At 38.1% G+C, this 18,450-nt stretch overlaps 1 protein-coding gene across 8 annotated transcripts in view; it reads right to left on the bottom strand.

Moving 5' to 3' along the window:
- Ice2 (interactor of little elongation complex ELL subunit 2) overlaps nucleotides 1-18,450 on the bottom strand; it is a 35,175-nt gene that overhangs the window by 12,455 nt on the left and 4,270 nt on the right. For 5 of the 8 annotated variants that reach the window (XR_379471.4, XM_017313708.2, XM_006511573.4 and 2 more), the window contains 8 exons: nucleotides 13,258-13,507; nucleotides 12,245-12,364; nucleotides 10,375-10,512; nucleotides 9,735-9,851; nucleotides 9,158-9,317; nucleotides 8,241-8,422; nucleotides 4,263-5,286; nucleotides 3,515-3,690 (listed from right to left, as the gene is read on the bottom strand). Coding sequence is in view for 5 of the 8 variants with exons in the window: in XM_017313708.2 (XP_017169197.1) it covers nucleotides 3,515-3,690; nucleotides 4,263-5,286; nucleotides 8,241-8,422; nucleotides 9,158-9,317; nucleotides 9,735-9,851; nucleotides 10,375-10,512; nucleotides 12,245-12,364; nucleotides 13,258-13,507 (2,167 nt within the window). In the remaining 3 variants the exon portion in view is untranslated. Of the gene's footprint in view, nucleotides 1-3,514; nucleotides 5,287-8,240; nucleotides 8,423-9,157; nucleotides 9,318-9,734; nucleotides 9,852-10,374; nucleotides 10,513-12,244; nucleotides 12,365-13,257; nucleotides 13,508-18,450 lie in introns of all 8 variants that reach the window. The other 3 variants (XR_003948073.1, XM_006511575.4, XR_003948072.1) reach the window with 2 other exon arrangements.

The following is an 18,450-nucleotide window of genomic DNA, read 5'->3' as shown; positions in this document are numbered from 1 at the left end:
AAAATTCAAACACAGCATTTCAGCCATCAGCACACAGAATGGTGTGGTTTGTATGACTACTGATGTCTGTAAGATGTTGAATGGTATATCCCTATAATGTAATGCATGTAATAACCTGGTGACCCTGCTCAAATGTAGACGTAGGTGGTGCCTAAGGCTTTCCATTTTTTAGAAGTTGTAGTTCTAAGGACCATAGTTTGCACCTGCAGTAAAGATCACAAAGTGGCTTATCAATTAAAAAATTTGTAATTGGATTAAAATCATTGTATCATATAATAATTCTGTAGCAAATGAATGGTAAACATGATTAGGCCTCCCAACTTTAAAGCAAATAGAACCTAGAGACAAAATTTCCATTTTCTATTCCATCTCCAGAATGCTGAGAAATTTGGGCCACTGATGGCCCAGCAGATAAACTGTTTGCTGAAAAACCTAACAATCTGAATCCACACAAAATATATATAGTGAGAACAGACTCTAGCATTGTCCTCTCATCTACACACATGTTCCATGGCACACGAGTGATCATATGCCACTTACATACATACAATAAATCAAAACTTAAACAAAAATCTCAAGCCTCATGTCAGAGAGCTAAGAAATGTGTTCAGTGAGATGGTTGATTACAGCAGAAATAGAACAGAACAGATGATGCAAAGCAAAGATGATTATCTTTCTGGATCTTAATTGGATTATATTATTATTTACCCATGGAAAGTAATCTCCAAGATACACACACACACACACACACACACACATATATATGTATATGTGTAGATAGATAGATAGATAGATAGATAGATAGATAGATAGATAGATAGATAGATGTATATTTGAGGGCAGTGTACTTCACTTTGATATTAAACCAAGTCTTAAATCTGACTTTACTTCTATATGCATTCTACTGCCATCTCCAGGAAGTCAGGGGAAGGGCCTGAATGTTTTCTTTCTCCTTAGTATCTACAATTGAAGTGCAAATCACAATTTGCATCAAGATTTGTGATGTAAAAGTTTCCCATTTCCCCAGAAGGGCAGCTGTAGTCTATGCTGCCTAGGTGAAAGCTTTTCTTGCATCTGTTTGCCAGTTTTTACATAAACCTCTTAAATCCTAGGTCTGTTCCTAAACAGAGTTCACATTCCGTCTTTTCAGGACCACTGAGTAACTTCTATTCTTCCTAACATATTGCAGCTTTAAGCAGTCCTTTTTCCCTCAGGACCTAGGATGCCAACCTAAAATTTCAATAACTGGATCTGAAATTGTTAACCATTTTAAAATGCAGCACCCAGGATATGTGGTTAACTGGCAGTCAAGAGCTACTAGCTACTTAGCGGTTAGGTGGCCTGGAATTCACAGTTCTACACAGAATGTGTAAGCTTCAGTTTTGCCTTAGTCCACATCAGCCTCCCCACTTCTGCTCTCTCAAACTGGTTGCTCTTTAAGTTCTCTTCAAACAAGAGCTTTTACAAGCACAGGTGTTGCTGGCTTTTTTGTTGTTGTTAGTTTTTTGGATTTTTTTTTGTTTTTGTTTTTGTCTTTGTTTTTGAGACAGGGACTTATTACTCTGTAGCCCAGGCTGGCCTGGAACTTAGCATGTAGAGTAGCTGGCCTCAATTACTGACAATACTCCTGCCTCAGCCCCCCAAGTGCAGAGTTTTGTTGAGGAAGATATCAACAATATAAAACTACAGAGGTAAGGAAAAAAAAATCAGAGATGATAGTCTTGAACATCAGGAATTGTGCAAACCTGAAAACCTTGTCTAAACAAGCTGGTTCTCATGAAGGAAATACTGCAAGGAGACACTCTTAAATGGCAACATCTTAAAGTTTTTCAAACTAGTATGGATTCCTTACAAAGATTCTTAGCCTTCCAGCCCCTCAAGTTTTCTCATCTCATTGAGTTTCTGTGTTGCTAACATTTCAGAAAAAGAGAAAAGTGGGGCGTAAGTCCAAGGGGTATACGTTACAGTACGGAAATTATACCATGTGTGCTAACCCACCACATAAAGAACAACAATACAAGGGGCAAGCATTCCCAGCAAAGCTTTCAAGTTTTACTCCGAGTTTGATAGTCAGAAATATGACTTCTATTTAGATATTCTTTGGGGCTCAATTATTTTGACATCTAGGATAAATAATTTTTCCTAGATGGTTATAGCTTGATATTTATAAATTTTACTTTTTGAGAGAATTACAATGATCCTACCAAGTTATACTGGTCAAGAATTAAACTGGTGTCCAAAGTTTCCCTGTGCTATTTTTATTTAGGAGGTACTGGCATCAACAGTATTTTGAACATATAAATAAGAAGACAAAGTGGTACAGATTCACAAGGTAGAATGTGAAATGAGGATGCCTATAAAAAAATGAGAGCACAAATAAGTATAAAAATTAAAACACACACACACACACACACACACACACACACACACACACACACACACACAAAGGGGATAGATTGTTCAGCAGTTAAGAGCACTGGCTGCTCTAGAATCCAGGTTTGATTTCCAGAACTCATAGCTCATAAATGTCTGTAACTCTAGTTTCAAGGGACCTAAGTCCCTCTTCTGGAATCTTCAGACAACAGGTACTCAGATGTGGTACACAGGGGCATGCAGGAAAAACACCAAAGTACATAAAAGAAAATAATGAAAAAGTTTACAAAAAGAATACAATTTAAGACATTGTCTTGGCCTGGTGAAATGGCTCAATATGTCAGTGTGTCAGCTGCTTCCCACCAAGCTCATGACCAGAGCTCTATCCTACGATACATGGCAGAAGAAGAGAACCAATTTCCAGAAGTTGTCTCTGACCTCCACAACTCCATTCACACATGTATGTGCATACATGTATGTGTATGCATGTACAAACACATACCTTCTCTTAATAAATGACAATTTCAAAAAAAGAATGCTTTTAAGAAACAATAAAAGACACTTCAGTACTTCTTAGCAACCAATTATAACATGCTTCTCTTTATTTCCCAGACTCCAGAAGTCACATGGAGAGTGTCAAGTGATTTAAGAGAAGCTCAGTTGCAGAAGGGATACTGGGAAAGCTGTAACAATCATTTGCTTCATTTTCTGAGGAGACTTTATATCACACTCCAAGAGGAGCCACAGGGGAAAGACCGCAGAAACTGGTGCCCCAGCAGCCTTAAACTCCAGGACTCTTAAAGTTTCTAAAAGATGTCGAGAAATGTCTCAGGGTAAAGAAAGGGCTCATAGGTGACAAGAAAATGCAAAGTCATACACAGATAGGAGTGCTAGTCTGGTCAAATCAATCTAAATGACGTTTTCCCTAGAGTTTCTATGCACTAGTCAAGGCAATTACCAGCATTTACGATGATGGAGTGTGTATCTTATTAAAACTGATTTCAACATCTTACTAAAAGAAGTTTACCCAGAAATATTATAGGAGTGATCAGTAATTTAAAATCAAATTTTGTTAGAACACCATATTTAGCATTTGGTATTATCACTCACATTGCCACATCACAACTCTCAGATAACTTACTCTTCTGATCTTCTTCCGTTTTTTGGAGCGTGGTCTCGTTTCTACCCTCTGGATGCTGCACCGCACAAGTAACAACAGGTCTTGTAGGCTGAACAACTTGTAGACAAAGTTTCCTTCTTGAGGAGCTATATATTCTGATGTATCTTCCACATAGTCTTGAAGTTCATATGGCAATCCTTGAAAAACATTCCTCATTACCATTTAAAAGTATGCAACCCCTTTATGCATTGTAATCTGGGATATAGTAACTCAATTATTGTGACTGTCAATTCTCCACCTTGGGCCATATTTACTTACAGACATTGCATCAGAAAGCTGTCATCCAGAGCTTTAAGGTTCTTTTCACAAATACCTCCATGAGCACTGGGCAAAACATGCATCAGGGTGATAAGCATTGAGAAGGAAGAACTTTAAAGGTCCCGCTAGTCCCAAGCCAGGAGGAATGAGGAGCATTGTCACACTCCTGTAATCCACTACAGAGCAGACAGAATGTCTGGGTAGGCCAATGACTGTGATCCCCTCCATAAGCTTAGTAGCCCAGGTATATACCAAGTAAACAGATTATAGCATACAAATAAGTTGGATAGATATACAAAGAGGACATATTTCATACAAAGTGATCAACAGACTGAAGTAAAATGTTAGTGACTAGGTAAAAATTATAAAATGGGTTATAATAGTATGAAAGAAGAAAGAAAAGTTAAAGAAAAGGAAGAGACAAACTGGTAAGTTCTTGATATTCACTTACGTCCTTTAGGCTTCTGAAATGCAGAGGGCCAACTGGATTTTGGCCAGGGAGCGGCATCCAAAGCAGCAGAGGGTTGCTCAGAAGCAGGCGGCTGTTTAGATTCTTCTGAATTAGTCAAGGGCAACTCAGGTACTTTCCTGGAAACTGGTTTTAAAAGCTCATCCTGCATTTTTAGAATTTCTCCAACTGGATCAAATTTTTTGTAGACTCTTTTGATAGGTTTCTTTAAAACACAAGATTCCTCAGAAACAGTGGTAGTGGCCTGATTCCCTGCAGAAGCCTGTGCTGAAGAATTTGGCCTAGAACCTAAATCAGCTGTCTTCCCATCACAACTTCTACTCTCTGTATCAATGATTAAGCAGTCCTCATCTGTATCACTGCCACAAGGAATCCCTTTCTCACTTTCAGCTGCTTCTGATGCAGTAGCTGTGTTGTTGGGATTGTTTGCATTCCCCTGACCACCCTGTCTTTCATCATTGGTACACAGCACACCTACATCACTTTCCTTAGAAATTCCCTCAGTTCTGTGGACTTCATTATCTTGTGTTAGAGATTTTGCATTGGCACTGGGGACCTCTTCACCACATGGTTCAAGTCCTTGATCATCTTTATTTTTGCACCCTTCAGGACCACCTTCCACACCAGAGAATAGCTGTTTCTCCTTCTGTAATTGTTTCATCAGAATCTGACATAAACTTCTAGAATCATCAGTAATGTTAGGTGTAGCTGATGCCTCAGGTGTAGCTGGTGCCATGGGCATAGTGGGTGTGACAGGTGTAGCTGGTGCCACAGGCATAGTGGGTGCCACAGGCGTAGCTGGTGCCAGAGGCACAGCTGCTATTTTGGGGACTGCGTGGACATCTGTCATGAGGGGTGCAGAGGAGTCACTTTCTGAACTTGGTGACCTAGGTGGACTAGTAGTAGTTACTCCAAAGGTTTCAAGTTCTGTGACATCACCATCGAAGTCCATATCCAAATTTTCCAGAGTTTCAATTTTTCGGCACTCACCAGCTTCAGTGGGCATCTTGGAAGAAAATATATTGATACATTATTAGGGAAAAGTCAGGTCATAGTTACTTAATGCCCTTATCCCTAACATCATAGTTCATGTTTTTAAAAGTAGAAAAATGTCTTGGTGAGTAAAAGGATTTCTATGCAAGCATAGGAACTGAGTCTCTATCTCCAGCACCCAAGCAAAAGCCAGACATGGTGATGTGTGCCAGCAATCCCAGTGTTCTAGCAGAGGAGGGAGCATGGTGATGGAGGATCCCAGTGACTTGCTAGCCAGCCAACTCAGCTGAAAAGGCTGCCCTCAGGGTCAGTGAGAGTGTATTTCAAAAACTAAGGTGGCGAGTAATAAAGAAAGATGCTCAGTGTTGACCTCTCTGGCTTCCACATGTGCATACACACACTACCTGTCCCAACCTTCATATTTACACAACACAGCAGAAAGATAAGTCTAATAGCTCCAAAATGTATACAGCTTACATTCAAGTACTTAATTTTGTATTCTCCTTGAAAATGGTCACACAGACAGCCAAGGTATAATAGCACAGGAAAATAAATTGTGAAATGCCAGACCTAAAGTTTCTCACTTATGCTCACTTCATATACCCTGGGGGAGAACCTTGAACTTGGATGATCAGGACAGTTTCTTCATGGCTGTTAGGCAATGGGAAAGTCCATTACCAGAGTCATTCTGTGACTTTTATCTTTCTTAATCTACTTTGTTTCTTTGTAGCACTTCTCATCTCCTGATATGCACTTGCCACCAGTATATATTCCAAAATTAAAATGTAAAAAAATAAACCATAAAACAACTTGGAAGTGCTTTATGATACATCTTGAAAATATCAATGCTCAGATGGCAAACAGAAAAATTACAAACATGTAAAAATGAAAACATCAACAGCCTTAAAAGGCTGTAAGTTCTTAAAGGTAGAAAAACATTTTTTTAATCTTAAATTGTTTGATTTCTTACTTGACTAAAAAAATCTCTGACCATATATACTATCGCTGGGCTTTCTTTGTCCTTACTATAAAACAGCCCCATTTCTGTCGATTTTCCGATTTCTTAATGTATCCTGTTCTTCTTCATAATATTTACCAGTACCTGCTATTTCTGCTGTTGCATATGCAGTATGTGTTGTCTACTACAGTGTAAGCACAGAGAGACACCAGGCTGCATTCCTATTTACCCATCTTTAGCACACAGTGAATATTTGCAGAATGGATTATTTTCTATAAACAAAATATTTCACTTTACTAATCATAGTAAATTACTTATGTACACATCATTAAAACTAATATTTATACCACGCCAACTGTCACTGTAATGTTTGCATGTAGCTTGAACTCAAATCGCTAATAAGTAATGTGACAGCCATCTTACAGATGGCCTCTGATGAGACCACTCTCTGTTCAGTTTTGAAATACAAAATACTATTAACTACAGTTGCCTAACCTTTACCTGTCTCAGTGTCTCTGCTCCTGTTAACTAATCTCTCTCCAGCCTTCTTCCCAGCTGCCCTTCTTGGCTTCTGGGACCACTGCTCTGCTGTCCCCTTCTATAGCCTTATCTTTGGATGTCACATTAGAAAGGGAAATCACATGGCATTGGTTTTTCTGTAACTGGCTTATTTTATTTAACATTCTGATCTTCAGGTACATTCATACTGTTGCTAATGACAGAATTTTCTTATCTTTAGAGGTTTACTAGTATTCCAGTGTATATATACATCCCATTTTCTTGTTCCAATTGCCCACTCCTGGACACTGAAGCTGACTCCGTATCTGGGCCAGTGTGCATAATGCTGCAATCAACATTAGGCACAAAGGTCTAAGCTCTTCGGTTTGCTATTTTCTTTGAAATATCTGTTCACTAGACAGTTGCTGGAACATATGACAGTCTTATTTTTAAGGGACTTCCTCACTAGTTTAAGGGACTTCCTGAACTAGTTTGCATTCTGAACAAGTGCTCCATATCCTCCTCAGTATGTATCTTTTTGTTACTTGTAAATTCTGATACAGGTTGCACAATTGATGCCTCAGCTTCCCAAGCAGTGGGGCTACCATATGAGCCACATGCCTAACTAGCACTAGTCACTTATCCCTTTTGTTAGTTCCACTTTTACTCTGAGAAGATGATACCACGCTGCAGTTTGTGTGGATGAGGGATGTGGAGGTCAAAGGCTGAGGCCATGTGTCCTCTTCCTCAGTCATTCTCCACCTTACTGTCTGAGAGGTGAATACTCTCTCGGAACCTAGAGCTCTCAGTTTAGCTAGGGTGGCTGACCAATAAACTCCAGAGATCTCCCTGTTCTCTCATTACCCACCCAGTGCTGTGCCTACAGGTATGTTCAGTCACACCTGCTTTGTATATGGGTGCTCGGGATCAGAACCCAGGTCCTCATGCTTCTGTAGCAAGCACTAGTGACTGAGCCTTCTCCTTGACACCACATGGTTTTCACTTGCGTTTCCATGACAACTGGTGATGGTGAATATTCTTTCATATATTTGTCAGCTGCTTATATATCTTGTTTTAGAATGTATACTCAAATCACTGTGCTGGTTTTTAAAATTTATTTTACATAAGGGGGTTGGAGAGACGGCTCAGGGGTTAAGAGCAACTGCTGCCTTTCCAGGGGGCCCAGGTTCAGTTCTAAGCACTCACATCAGGGGGCTCACAACTGCCTGACACTCCAGAGAATTTGAGGCCTTTGGCCTCTGAAGACACCTACTATCACATGTACATATTCACATGCAGGCACACACCTACATATAACTAAAACTAAACATATTTTAAAAACTCATAAGTGATACCCAAAAACCGCAGTATTAATCACATACCATGTAATGTTTCATTGCATGTATATTAAAGACTATTTTAACTACAAAGTTTAGAGATTTGCAACATGAGTTTATGCTTCAAAATGATAAACAATATATCTTAAACAGGGGAGAAAAAGTATTACATACGTCCACCTCAGAGGTGTACTCTTCAGGTTTGTCCATAAAGACAGCAGAGACTGGAACAGATGTGTTTTTTGATATTATATGTTTTAATGGAACTTCATGGAAGATTTGATTTCTTTCTCTCATTGTCATTTGCTTTCGAGGAAGTGGAGAATTGATATAAATTACTTTAACTGGTTTGGAACCTTAAAATAGAAACAAAAACAAGTGGTGATTACTATCTGGTAGTTTTAAAAGAGGAAAAGGATGCATGGCAGAAGGATCACTAAACAGAGACAGGATAGGAAAATGGTGTCATGTCCATTGCATCTGTCTCTTTTGGATTACATGTCTTTAAGCCCCTTAGTACTAAAGGACAAGGGGGCCCAGCCAGAAGGAGAAATGTGTTCTAACAATGTTTCAAGGTTTCTGGGCTTTAGAACTAACTGGAAGATAAACTAGAAGATAGTTTGGAAGATAAAATGACCAAATATGAACCAGACTGACAGGGGAACTAAGGTGCAAACATTAATTTACTGGTAACAAAGGCTGTCTTCTGTCAACACATTTTAATTCTGGTTCCCAATTACAAAGCAGTCCTGGAAATTTGTCCATTGCAAGCTGTCTAATGCGATGCATTCTTTCATCTCAATGACAAAAAAGAAGTCCCACATCTTCCCCATATTTCTGGCTAGCCTGAGTAATAATTCCTTCTCTTTTCCTCACCCCTACACATGACTGCAGGTACCACAGGTTCCAGCAGTCAGTTTTATTGTAACTTTATAGCTGGATAAGCTCTACCGGGTTTAAATGTCAGATTCTCATTCTCCTTAAACAAAGATGGAGACCTGTGTGTGGCACACAGCCATCTATGTCTGCATAGCTGAAATGAGGGAGTTCCAGCCCTTTGAGTACATTATCTGGGATACCAAATCACAAACCTTCCACAGCTATCATCTCAACACACACTGGAATTTCCCACTGCTCCTTGTAGCTTGGTCCATGGTTATTGAGCAAGGTGAATAATGCTTGGCTAGTCAGAGCTATCTGCGGGTGGTATCTTGAAACAAGCTTCTCTGCGTTCGGGTCTTTACTAATATCCTGAAAAACAATTGTGTTCTATATTGTGATTTATGCTTCATAAATAGACAGAACCATATGCACCTTATTATCTAGGTCATTCTCAACATTTCCACTACAAAGTAATGAGGAGGAAAGAGAATGTTATGGAAAGAATGTTAGAACAACCAGGATTCATGCTTTTTTTTTTTTTTTTTTTTTTGGTTTTTCGAGACAGGGTTTCTCTGTGTAGCCCTGGCTGTCCTGGGACTCACTCTGTAGACCAGGCTGGTCTCAAACTCAGAAATTCACCTGCCTCTGCCTCCGAGTGCTGGGATCAAAGGTGTGCGCCACCACCCCCACCACCCTCACCCCCACCCCCCGCTTGGATTCATGCTTTTTGTGTAATACAATTATTCAAATTATTTTAAGTATTTAGAGAAGCCACTTGAAACTTACACAGTGCATAACTTCAGCTTTTTGTTGTGGGGTCTCAATGGAAGACATGTCCTCTTTTGAGAGCTGTAATTTCACAGGCATTGAGGGAAATGCTGTTTTTACAAACTTTGCACTGCCCTAAATAAGTGAAAAATGAATGTTACTGTCAAAGCCTTCATGTATTTTTCTTGCAACACAGAAAACTTAACTGAAATTTCAGATGTCAATCTTAGAACCTCCTCTAGCTACGACATTCATTCACGATTTTGCTTGACAACTATAGCAATGTTTTTGTTATTGCATATAAAAAGGTCTCTTGAAATCTTCCTGCCACTTTAAGTTTCACTTTTTTAAATGAAGCATAAATCACAATACAGAAGAATGAAAGCACTAAAATATCCTTTCCATAGACTTATTTTTCAAGCATTTGTGAATATATCTTCTTTAAGTGGGGTTCCCTACTTTATTTGAAAAGTATTAAGGAAAGTGGGAGGGAAAAAAAGTCAAGAAACAAAATTAGTAGCTATATTTTTAAAAAGTAAGGTATTGCACCTGCATCGTGTATCTCAGAAGTATAAACACAGTGTCTACATGAGACATAAATGAGGTTTCTAGCTGAAGCCTGCAGTTGCCCCCTTCACCTTCACAGAATAAATCTTACCAAAACAAGAAGAGTCTTTTCCAACTTCAGTCCCATCTCTGTTTTGAAGGGGAAGAATCCCATTAGGCTGGTAACTTCATGAAGAGTATAAAATTCTGGGTACTTTTTCACTTGTTCAATGCAAGCTCTTAGGAGTTGCTGGGAAATAGAAAATAAAAACTATTCATCTGTATTATACTTCCCTAACAAATGTTCTTTGGTTGCATACGACTATACATTCATTAATTGCAAAGTTAGCTCCTTTTCCCTCATCCATCTTCTTCCAATAAGCCACACGTTCTGCTTATTTCTTATTTGATCTAATCTTTGTTTTTATAACAAATTTTAACCTAATTTCCTAAAATAGTGATATTTAATAATACTAAAATTACTGACCTTATTAAATTTTAAAATTATATAAAGAAGACAAGATTTTTTTATACTTCTTAGGAAACTGACAAAAGAAATGAAGCCACATGAAATTTTCTGCATAATGTATTACAGTAGAGCAATACATGAAGCTGGGCCTGGCCATATGTGCACATTCCTAAACTCTCAGTACTTGGAAGGTAGAAGAAGGAGGGCCAGGAGTTTGATGTCAGCCTGGGCTACATGAAAACCTGTCTTTGAAAAAAAAAAACAAAAAACAATGACTAAGTCCTTAAGTGTCTTCTCCAATTTCCAAAATATTAATGACTAACCAGAAAATGTATCTGGGAAGGAAGTATTCATAGCATTACCCACAGAAAGCATATACCTATGATAACATGAAAGTAACTCAGAGGAGCAGAGCATCACTGGGGGAAGTTTTGATCATTTTAAAAGCACACACATGTGCTGTCTTCTAAGGTACTCATCTTTTGTCAGTGGGTGGCAGCTACTTTTATTTTTTTAGTCAGGCTTTCACTGGATAGTGTTCTGGCTGGACTAGAATGCATTACATAGACCAGGCTGGCCTGGAACTCACAGAGATCAAAGATCTGCCTATCTCTGCCGCCCAAGTGCTAAGATTAAAGGCATGTGCCACAACACCAGCTAGGATGTATTTTAGATCACAGAAGCTCTAACTTATATCTATACCTCCTCCTTCTACATAGTTACAAATGTTTCAAGTTACAAATCAATAATTAGCTTAGTACATTTTAATTATTTATTTATTGGTGTGTGTGTGTGAGAGAGAGAAAGACACACACACAAACAGAGACAGAGAAAGACAGAAACAGAGATGGGGGTGCAGACAGGCAAGGGGCAAGGGGCAAGAGACACTTGGAGGAGTCAACTCTCTCCTTCTACCATATTGGGGGGGGGGGGCGTTCCTGGGATGGAAATCAGGTAGACAAGCTTGGTACATATGCCTTTAGTGTCTGAGCCAAGTCTTGCAGTTCCATATCCCGTTCCTCTTCCTGATACACATGCCCCACTGTGTTTAACACTTGCGACTGTGTTCACTTATCTCAGCACTTGCTCTCAAAAAAAAAAGTAAGCAAGCCAACTAGCTCCAAGAGGAAGCATTTACATGGCTCCACTTTCATAGTTGCTATTGCCTACTATCAAATAAAGAATGAAAGAGTGATGGAAAATTCCAGAAACAAGAACTTCCTAAGTTCTAAACTGTGAATAATTTTGAACAGCACATTAAAGCCTTGTGACACCCAGCTCTGTCCAAATAAATCATTTGCTCAGTAGCAAGCCCAGGTATGGACTGCAACCTATCTACCTTTACACTCCGCTGAGCTGTCAGAAGTTCTACTTCACACACTGACTAGTGTGATGGTCTCTCTGTAACTACACTGCAAGCGCAGATGGTTCCCTAAGCTGCAGGGTCCTCACGCACTTAGAGAAGCAGCTATCACCAATTGCTCAACAGTTAATGGAAATATGATCTTTTTACCTCCGTGAAGAGTCGGGCCTCATCAGAGAGCATATTATAATCCTGTGCACATTTCTTTGCAGAATTTTGTAAAAACTTTAGAAATTCATTAACTTCTTCATTCACATGTTTTTTCATATCCTTTTAAAAAGAGTACACATTTAAACTTTCATTAAAAGTAATCACTCATCAATAGTTGCCCTAATACTTTGAATTTCAAAGCATCAAGTAAAAAATTTAGAGTGAAAACCAAAAAGAAAATAATTGAAATATTACTATATAATTAATAAGCTTGTTAAAAAAAATTCTAGGGTATAATTTATTGTTAGATTGCGGACTTAGCATATGTGAGGCATGGGTTCAACCCCAAGGCTCTATGTGTACACACACACACCCAAACCCATTAAAAACCCTTTAGAAATAGAAAAGCAAATGACCAAAATTATAGAATATGCATAGGAAATTTTATTTCTACTTTTTAAAAAGACAAACATCTAAAAAGAAAAAGAGCAAACTGTCTGGGAAAGTTACAGCAACTGCCGACGGCTGGGTGTGGTGGCACATTCTACACCCTCAGCACCGCAGACGAGGTACAGCAGTGGTTGTTCAGTTAGCCTTGGTACCAATGACTGCAGACAGCTTGGAATAGGTAAATCGTTGTTTCAAAAACAAAATGGTAAGAAAAATAGAAAACAATGGTTTATAGATACATGGAGATTTTATTAGTATTCAGTGTATTTATTTAGGTAAAACAAGAAATCACCCATTTCCTCATATAACATCGGCCAAAAAAGAGAAAGCAATTATCTGGTGTTGGTGAAGGTGCCTGCACAACACAATAAAATCAACAGAAGGGTTAAAGTGCCAACACTGTAATTAAATTCCTTTCTTTCCCATTTCTGTAAATATGACTACCTAATAATAAGAGAAATAAATAATACATTAACAATGGCAAAGAGAATTAAAGGAAATGTAGAGTTATTTCTTAATTCTTGATATTTTTACTAAAGCTGGTGAACAGAATACACACATACCAGATACTGCAGATATTCATTGGTATTTGTTCCGACAGTCTTGGAACTTGAGGGGAGCTTTGCATATTTAGCCAACAAATCCACATAAGTTCTCTGCTCCCTCTGTGAGAACCGAGAGAAACGAGGATAAGGAACTCGTGGTTTTGGAAGGAGAATCATCCCAACTTTTTCCTTTGCTTGAGTTGCTGAACTAACTGCAGGCTCATTTTCTACAGAACTTGCTGAGACACTCAAATTTTCTCCTATACGTCTGGAAAAAAAATACAATTTACAAATATGTGCTTTTCACATGAAGATTACTATCATGGAACTTATGGTTCTCAATCAAAAGGGAGAATAATATGGCATGATTAACAGTAACTTCTGGATTATTCTCTGCTCTGCCACCTGCATTCTGACATTCAGTCATTTAGTGTAGATTAAGTATTCTACATGAAAAAGACCTCTCTGCAGGTTTACCTTCAGCCACCTGAGAGGGGGAGAGGCACACTTCAACTAACTACTCTACTTGGAACTTTTCCCTTTTATTAAAAGGGAAATAAATCGCCGGGCGGTGGTGGTGCACGCCTTTAATCCCAGCACTTGGGAGGCGGAGACAGGTGGATTTCTGAGTTCGAGGCCAGCCTGGTCTACAAAGTGAGTTCCAGGACAGCCAAGACTATACAGAGAAACCCTGTCTCGAAAAACCAAAAAAAAAAAAAAAAAAAAAAAAAAAAAGGGAAATAAATCATAATGTGAATTATACTGACATTTACTTGCTACAGTGCTACTCAGTTTTTAATGCTTACTTTCTTCACTAAAGTGTACCAGTTAATATGGTGAACAAAGAACACTGAGAACAGAATACAATGGGGTCACAAACTTGAAGTTAATTAATTCTCTGAAATTCTTAAGGTTTCCATCGGTTTCCTCAGGACTTAAAAATAAAATTCTAGTATCTCTGTCACATTTTATGGAAGCAGTAATGATTTTAGAAAGATTAGACAATTCTCTCTCTCACATATATGGCTAAATTCACAGAAATGTCTCTATGCTTCTTATGGACGAAAAAGAAAAACCATGGCAAATCTGTAAGGAGGTATGCTGCAAGAGAAGGCGAGGAGTAGTAGCAGCCAGAGAACCTGATGTTAGGATTGTTTGTAAAATGACAGCCCAATAAGTAAACCCACCTATTTCTAGTAAGACATATAACTATAGATTATCTTTTTCATAATAGTGTCTATCTTTGCTATTCAGTTATTTAGTCTACAGTTTGAGGAAAAGGGTAGAAATCTACCAAAAACTCTACGTCCTTGGTCTCTACAACTCTGATTTCTGCCACTGTCATTGCTTCTTTAACTTGACTCCAAATTAAACAATAATTCATGGAGGAAAGGAAACTAATGAAAAAGAAGAATGTCTATTGACTCATTCATTAATATGCACTGGTATCTATAATTGCTAGTGTATGCTATATCCAAGAGCTTTAACAAGTAGATTACAGTACAATCTTCAATCGCCATGATGTTAAGTCAGTGGTTTGACAAATGAATGAAAGAAAACTACATCCATATGAAAGAAGAAACTAACTTACAAAGGTCTTTTTTCTCTTACATAAAAACAATTATACAATTGTTACTCTGACACTACATTTTTCCCCTATGATTATTTCTTAGTATGCTTCATTCTGCTTCTCTTAAATACAGTCCTGTTTATTATGGGGTTTGGTGATAAGAATTGAATCCAGGGTCCTCTTATAGGTTATACACATGCCATACACTGTAAATGGACCATCTCTGCAAATCATCCCATCTTTTGCTGTAGGAATATATCTGCACAAATGCATTATACATTATATAATACAGCATAGGTATTATTTTGATTTCACATTACACATTTAGATCACACTGTTTTTAAAAGTTATATTTGTGTTAATGAGCTATCAATTTAATTTCTAATAAAAAAGTACATTAATTCTTACAAATAGTTGTTAAAAAATGAGAAGGTTTGGGCCTTATCGATAATGTTGGGAACTATTAATTTATAATAGTATAATAAATATAGTATAAATTCCAAAGTCTGAAAATAGCATTTTCGAAGAGGGTAAAAACCTTCCTCCCCCAAATAAAGCAAAGTCATTTTATAACACTTCAGAGATACACTATGAATGAAAAATTCAACAAATAGCATCTACTTAAAGAGAAGAAAATTTTGGAAATTAAAATTGTGACGTTCAGGCTGACTCTAGAAATACAGACAAGAAAACACATACTTAGCTACCAAAGTTTCTCCAGTAACTATAAAAATAAGCTCGTTTTAGGTTAACAAAATGAATATTAACTGCTGATCTTGGTAGAAATGTATTACAGCAAATTGATTTCTCACTAGAATACGTCTTGAGAGCTATTCAAACCTAACAGTATTGTGTCCGCAACTCTTAACAATACTGCTTCACAGCTGTCTCTCTAAATATGAGAACATGTCTGTCCTCCTGGCACAAACTGGCAAATTTAATTAAGCTGCAGCAGCAACGAGATGCTGACTCAGATATGCCCGAGTAGGAATGTCAAGACACTCTAGCAGTTTAAATTGGCTACATCCAGCAGAGAATGAACGGCAGCACATCAAGATCATTTTCAAGTGCAGCGCTGTCAAAATCTTCATCAGGTGCAGCCACAAGTCCCCAACAGCACTTCCCACATACATTATACCACTGCATTTTATTTCAGCTGATAGTTTGAAGTTTCCTCCTTCATTTTGTCAACTACCATTTTCCTTTTTACTTCAAGTTGCTATGAAATAAAAGAAGGTTCCAAGTAGTTTGCGAGACTCTTAAGTTGACTAGTTTGGCAGTTTCTTTAAGAACCACATTTGGAAATGATATTTCTGGGCTCCATCTCAAAGTCTACCTAAATCTTGTAGTTTAGTTTTCTTTTATATTAATCAGATTAACAGCAACTATATCTCCTCATCAAATTCAAAACTATCCAGTCACTTGTTGGCTTTAAACTCAATGATAAGGATCTCTAATCAGAATGTTTAATTTTAGATAAAGGAAGATTTTTATTTCTCCATGAACAGCTCTTTACTTTTCTCATTTACTCTTGGCTAAACTTTTCAAATACTGTGACGAACTTGATCTTCCCAGGAGAAAAGCCATACTGATTTTCTACCTTACTCACACTGCTACTACCATCCTAGTCTGGTGGCCCTTTTATCCTATAAACATGCATGCAAGTGCAGCAAGTCTAGTGAATGTTTCTTCTGAAATTAAGAGTAAACACCTTTTGGTGATGAGATGGGGCTGATTTCAGTTTTGAAATCAGCACAATTAAAGGTATATTTTCTTCCAACATGCTAGAGAACACAGCAATTACTATATTAGGGAAAATAATGAAGAATGCTTTTCCCCAACAAGGAAAGTTCTAAGTAACTGAACCCCAAAATCAGTTCCTTGCTATAACAAAAAAAAAATCCAGAAACATGAATCAATGCTTTGTGCTTTCCTCTTAAACTAAACTGTAAATCACACTAATAAATCACGCTGTGTAAAAAAAAAAAAAAAAAAAAAAAAATCTAAAGAAAGGAAAGCCTATTCTAAGAAAAAGATTTTTTTTTTTTTTTTTTTTTTTTTTGCCTAACTCATGCCTAGGAAATGCTGAGAGAGACTGCAAAGAACCATCAAAATAACAAAGAAGCAGAGGTAAGACGAAGACTACTACTGAAGTCAGCCGCAGCAGCCACACATAGTCCTAGCACTGAAAGAGGGAAATGCAGACAGAGCTTTATGAGGTCAGATGGGTCTAAATGATGAGCTCTGGGCTAGCCAGAGTTACATAGGAGATGCAGACTTTTTTACCTGAAACAATGAAGGCAGAAACAATTGTAAGAACTTTTTAGAAAACTCACAATGGAATTTTATGCAACTATATAAAAATATGAAATCAGACTATCTACAAGGAAATGGATGCAATTAGAAATTATTCTGTTTGATGTTCCAACCGATAAGAAGGACACATGCTCCACAATGTTCATAGCAGCCTTATTTATAATAGCCAGAAGCTGGAAAGAACCCAGATGCCCCTCAACAGAGGAATGGATACAGAAAATGTGGTACATTTACACAATGGAATACTACTCAGCTATTAAAAAGAATGAATTTATGAAATTCCTAGGCAAATGGATGGACCTGGAGAGCATCATCCTGAGTGAGGTAACTCAATCACAAAATAACTCACATGATATGTACTCACTGATAAGTGGATATTAGCCCAGAAACTTAGAATACCCAAGATATAAGATACAATTTGCAAAACACATGAAACTCAAGAAGAATGAAGACCGGGCTGGTGAGATGGCTCAGCAGGTAAGAGCACCCGACTGCTCTTCCAAAGGTCCTTAGTTCAAATCCCAGCAACCACATGGTGGCTCACAACCATCTGTAACAAGATCTGATTCCCTCTTCTGCTGTGTCTGAAGACAGCTACAGTGTACTTACATATAATAAATAAATAAACCTTTAAAAAAAAAAAAAAGAAGAATGAAGACCAAAGTGTGGACACTTTGCCCCTTCTTAGAATTGGGAACAAAACACCCATAGAAGGAGTTACAGAGACAAAGTTTGGAGCTGAGATGAAAGGATGGACCATCTAGAGACTACCATACCCGGGGATCCATCCCATAATCAGCCTCCAAATGCTGACACCATTGCATACACTAGCAAGATTTTGCTGAAAGGACCCTGATACAGCTGTCTCTTGTGAGGCTATACCTGGGCCTAGCAAACACAGAAGTGGATGCTCACAGTCAGCTATTGGATGGATCACAGGGTCCCCAATGGAGGAGCTAGAGAAAGTACCCAAGAAGCTAAAGGGATCTGCAACCCTATAGGTGGAACAACAATATGAACTAACCAGTACCCCGAGAGCTCATGTCTCTAGCTGCATATGTATCAGAAGATGGACTAGTTGGCCATCACCGGGAAGAGAGGCCCATTGGTCTTACAAACTGTATATGCCCCAGTACAGGGGAATGCCAGGGCCAAGAAGTGGGAGTGGGTGGGTAGGGGAGTTGGGGGGAGGGGGGAAGGTATGGGGAACTTTTGGGATAGCATTTGAAATTTGAAATGTATATAAAGAAAATATCTAATAAAAAAAAGAAATTATTCTGTTAAGCAAAATAAGCCAGAATAAGAAATAAGGAACAAAGGACTTA

This window comes from Mus musculus, chromosome 9 (assembly GCF_000001635.26).
Source record: "Mus musculus strain C57BL/6J chromosome 9, GRCm38.p6 C57BL/6J".
In the NCBI taxonomy this organism is placed as follows: Eukaryota; Metazoa; Chordata; class Mammalia; order Rodentia; family Muridae; genus Mus; species Mus musculus.
This window is presented reverse-complemented; position numbering and strand designations above follow the sequence as displayed.